Source organism: Otolemur garnettii, unplaced genomic scaffold, assembly GCF_000181295.1.
Source record: "Otolemur garnettii isolate 467f Iridium unplaced genomic scaffold, OtoGar3 scaffold00128, whole genome shotgun sequence".
NCBI classification, from domain to species: Eukaryota; Metazoa; Chordata; class Mammalia; order Primates; family Galagidae; genus Otolemur; species Otolemur garnettii.
In genome coordinates this window covers 5,486,844-5,490,875 of record NW_003852523.1, presented here as the reverse complement: position 1 = coordinate 5,490,875, position 4,032 = coordinate 5,486,844, and the positions used below count along the sequence as shown (strand labels likewise).

Genomic DNA, 4,032 nt, shown 5'->3' with positions numbered 1-4,032 from the left:
GCTATAGGCGCCGAGCCGGAGATTGAAATTTTTAAAGTTTTTCCACCATGACTTGTTAACAAGCTGCCAGCGTTCCAGTATCTGTAGTGGTGACTAATTCTGTGCACCACATGATAACACGTACCCGCAGGAGGCAGTCACATGTGAAAGATCAGACCTTGGTGGTGCACTGGAGCAATAGGATAGAAATAATTTCCATAGCACTAGGCATAAGTAGGAGTCCATTTCCTCATTAGATGCAAACCTGTGTCAGTGAGTATAGGTTTTGACCTCTGTGTTCAGAAGGGAGGCCGGGTATGTCCTTCTCCACTTACTTGGAAGATACTAGTGCAGGGCAGGGAGCATGGGCATCAACACTGAGCACCTCTGGTGTCTGTGGCTGTGTGCAGGCTAGCTCTGTGAACTCGGGTGTGGACTTGACCTTGCTTCCATAGTGCCCCAGAGGATGGGCACCTGCCTGGAGCAGGCCAGTGATCAGGTCTTTGCCCTAATGGCCTCTGTCCTGGGCTCCTCCTCCTCCCAGTGGTCACCTTCAAGGCATACCCTGGTCCTCTGTGTATGGTAGTCCAATTGTGTTCCCTTTGTCCTCAGTACTTTTTCAAATCTTAGTCCATTTATGAGGTTTTGTTTTTTTCATTTTTTAATACTATGTAGCATACTTCCTGAAAGCAGTACACATACAAAACTTTAAAAACGCAAAATATAATGGGAGTCTAAGGATGAGATGAGTTGCCTGCCCTGAGTTTGGGGAAGCAGTGCCTGCTTGGTGCTTAGTCTTCACACTTTACCTACTGGAAGTAACTTAGTTGTTCCTCTTGCCTTTACTTTTAAGATTTGTAATAAAAGTAACATTTGTGTATAGTTAAAAGGTCAAATAGCAACCTCACATGATTTATAAGGGTCTGATTTCTATAGTGTTTCCATATCACACACATGATCACAGCTGCTTCTCCGCCAAGCTATCCTTTGTTCTCTGCCAATATCCCATTAAAGAAGTGTCAGTCACTTGCTGTTACATAGCACATCACCCCCAATGCAGCAGCTCTAAATAATAATAATTTGTCATGTCCTGGTTTCTGTGGGTCAGGTGTCCAGCTGTCATTGTGGGGTTCTCTGGTGCAGCATCTCCCACAGGTGGAAACCAAATGCTGGTGGGGCATAGTCTCACTTGAGGGCCTGACTGAGGAAGGTACACTTCCAAGCTTGCTCTCCTGGGTGTCAGGACTCTCTGCCTTGCAGGCTGTGGCCAAAGCTTCCACAGGTCCTGCTGTGTAGCCTCCACAGGGCAGTGTTGTTTGTGTGTGCAAGAAGTGGTGAGCCCAGGGCAATCAGAGGCTCTTCGTGAGCTGTCCGTGTTGTCCCATTCTCTCTCAGAAGGAGGTCACTAGGCCCAGTGGGCAGGGGCAGAACAAACCCTGGGAGGTGAGACCATGGGGTACAGGGCAGCTGCACAGCTCAGCATACCCAGTGAGGAGCCCTCCAGCAGTCTTCCTATCTCCCATGGTGGCTGCACTGTCACCGTCCCTCTGTCACCTCAGTGAATGGAGAAGTAGAGTTGTTTAGAGACAGGGTCTCGCTCTGTTGCCTGGCTGGCTCACTGCAGCTTCAGACTCCTGGGCTCAAGCAGTCTTACTGCCTCAGCCTCCCAAGTAGCTAGGATTCCTGGTGTAAGCTGCCATGCCCCAGCTATATTCTGATGGCTCTGCACCTGCTGTCACCTCAAGACTAGCAGTGTTCTTTCTGTGACCACATTTCTTTATTTTTTCATAAGAAATAATTGGCTTATTTTCTCACTTAAAAAATTTTCTGTGTATCTCTTTAATTTTTACCAGATGGATTTTGTCTATCTTAGTTTCCCAGATGTTCTGTTCCCTCACCTGATCCATCCACATCTCCACTCTCCTGAGCCCCCCAGCAGATGCCACTCTCTTATCTCAGGCTGTGGCTGGCCTTGGGGTCTCTATCCACATAGATGAGCCTTAGTGCCATGGTTTGAGTAGGGTCTTTGCTCTTCTGCTGCTCTGTGACCTTGTGCAACCTGTTTAGGGTGCCCCTGCTAAGATGCTAAAATAAGTTGCCCACAGTCAATAGCTTCTCGTGGTGCCATTCTCAGCAGGCCTTGGTGACATGCTTGAGTTTGTGCCTGCAGAGTGAGTGGACCATGGCCTGACAGATGCCACACTCTGCCCAGTGTTGCCCCAGCCTGACCAGCAGCATTTCTCCTTTCTGTAGTCCCTTGTTTGATAGTCTGTGTTTTTCAGTTGCATCCCAAGGAAAGGTGCCTGGTAGGGGAGCTTAATTAGTTCTTTTTTTTCTGAAAATGAATTTATTTTATTCTCACATTACCTTTATAGTTTAGCTAGCTTTGTAAAACTATGGGTAAAAAATTATTTTCCTTCTAGTTTTGCTCTCTTGGCACCTAGTATCTTCTGTGTCATAGCACGTTCAAAAACTAAAGTCAAGGAAATAGTGTCAAGAACCCCGACACTTACTACGGGGCTCTGTGCTGGTGCCCTGCACACTGGGGGCTGGGTTTGGTGGTGGGTCTTTCAGGCTGGGGGCTCTAGTTTCCCTTCCTCTGAGACAGGGACATCTATTCCTTCTGTGTGGCCTTATGTTTCTCTCAGGAGGTTCTCCACACTCACTATGGGACTCTGTGCTAGTGCCCTGCACACCAGGGTCTGGGTTTGGTGGGTCTTTCAGGCTGGGGGCTCTAGTTTCCCTTCTGGGACATTTTTGTGTCCCTACAACACCTGTTTTCTTCTCTTGGTTCTGTTCTCTCACAAACATCCACTAGACAAATGTTGGACCTCATCAGTCAATCCTCTGAGCTCATTTCTTGTATCTTGTTTTCAGTCTTATCGCTGCAAACTGCATTCTGGACGATTTCCTTGACCTCAAGTTTTTGAAGTGCTGTGGAATTTTTATTCCTCATTTCCTCATCTTTATCCTTACTTTGACTCTTTCATAGCATCTTAATACTATTTTTTGATTCATCCTCTTTATCTTTCTGAGGAAATTGGGGCCAACTTTTCCTTATGTAATCCCAGCACTCTGGGAGGCCGAGGCAGGTGTATCCGTTGAGTCAGGTGTTCAAGACCAGCCTGAGCAAGATACTCTATCTCTACCGGGTGTTGTGGTGGGTGCTTGTAGCCCCTGCTGCTCAGGAGTCTGAGGCAGGAGGATGTTTTAAGCCCAGGAGTCTGAGGTTGCTGTGAGCTGTGATGTCACAGCAGTCTAGGGTTTTCTTTTCTCAAAAAAAAGAAAAATGATCATTGTGCTGTGGTCAAACGGAACTTGTAGCTGGGGGCTAGGTTATGTGTTCACCTAGTTGTTTCTAGCACTGATTCATGGCTTCTGGAGGGAGGGCCATCCCTGCTGTGTCCTTGGAGGGCAGTCCAGCTGCACTTGCTGTGGAGCAGTTTGCTGCTGCCCTGTGTGCCATGTGTCCACCCTGATGGTTGGTGCTATTGCAGGTGGCCCATGGTGCCCTCAGTGACGGTGCCCTTGATACAGTGGAGATGCAGAAGGACCTGCTAGGAGCCAGTGGACTGGTGCTGCTACTGCCCCCCAAAGTGAAGAGTGAGGACGTGGCGGAGGAGGACGTATACTGGCTGTCAGCCTTGCTGCAGCTCAAACAGCTCTTGCAGGCCAAGCCCTTTCAGCCTGCCCTGCCGCTGGCAGTTCTCGTGCCCAGCTCGGGAGGCAACACCGCTGAGAAGGAAGTGGAGGATGGTTTGTGACAAAAGTCTAGTTTGTGCACAGTGCTGTTTAGTGATGGGTGGGGACACCACAGTGCGGGGTCTTGGGCCAGGAACACACATGTTGACTGCCCACCATAGGGCGGGGGGCAGTGCCATGAGATGCCTTAGCATGCATGCTGACCCAGAGCAAGCACACATGACCTTCTCTGCTTCTCTTAAAGGTCTGATGCTGCAGGATTTGGTTTCAGCTAAACTGATTTCAGATTACACTGTTATTGAGATCCCTGATTGTATTAATGATCTACAAGGCACAACTAAGGTAAGGGCG

General features: G+C 48.6%; 1 protein-coding gene across 1 annotated transcript in view; it reads left to right on the top strand.

Moving 5' to 3' along the window:
• Positions 1-4,032, top strand: part of MCM3AP (minichromosome maintenance complex component 3 associated protein) — a 44,402-nt gene that overhangs the window by 31,587 nt on the left and 8,783 nt on the right. The window contains exons 20-21 of the mRNA XM_012810281.2: positions 3,477-3,735; positions 3,926-4,023. Of these exons, the coding sequence (XP_012665735.1) occupies positions 3,477-3,735; positions 3,926-4,023 (357 nt within the window). The remainder of the gene's footprint in view (positions 1-3,476; positions 3,736-3,925; positions 4,024-4,032) is intronic.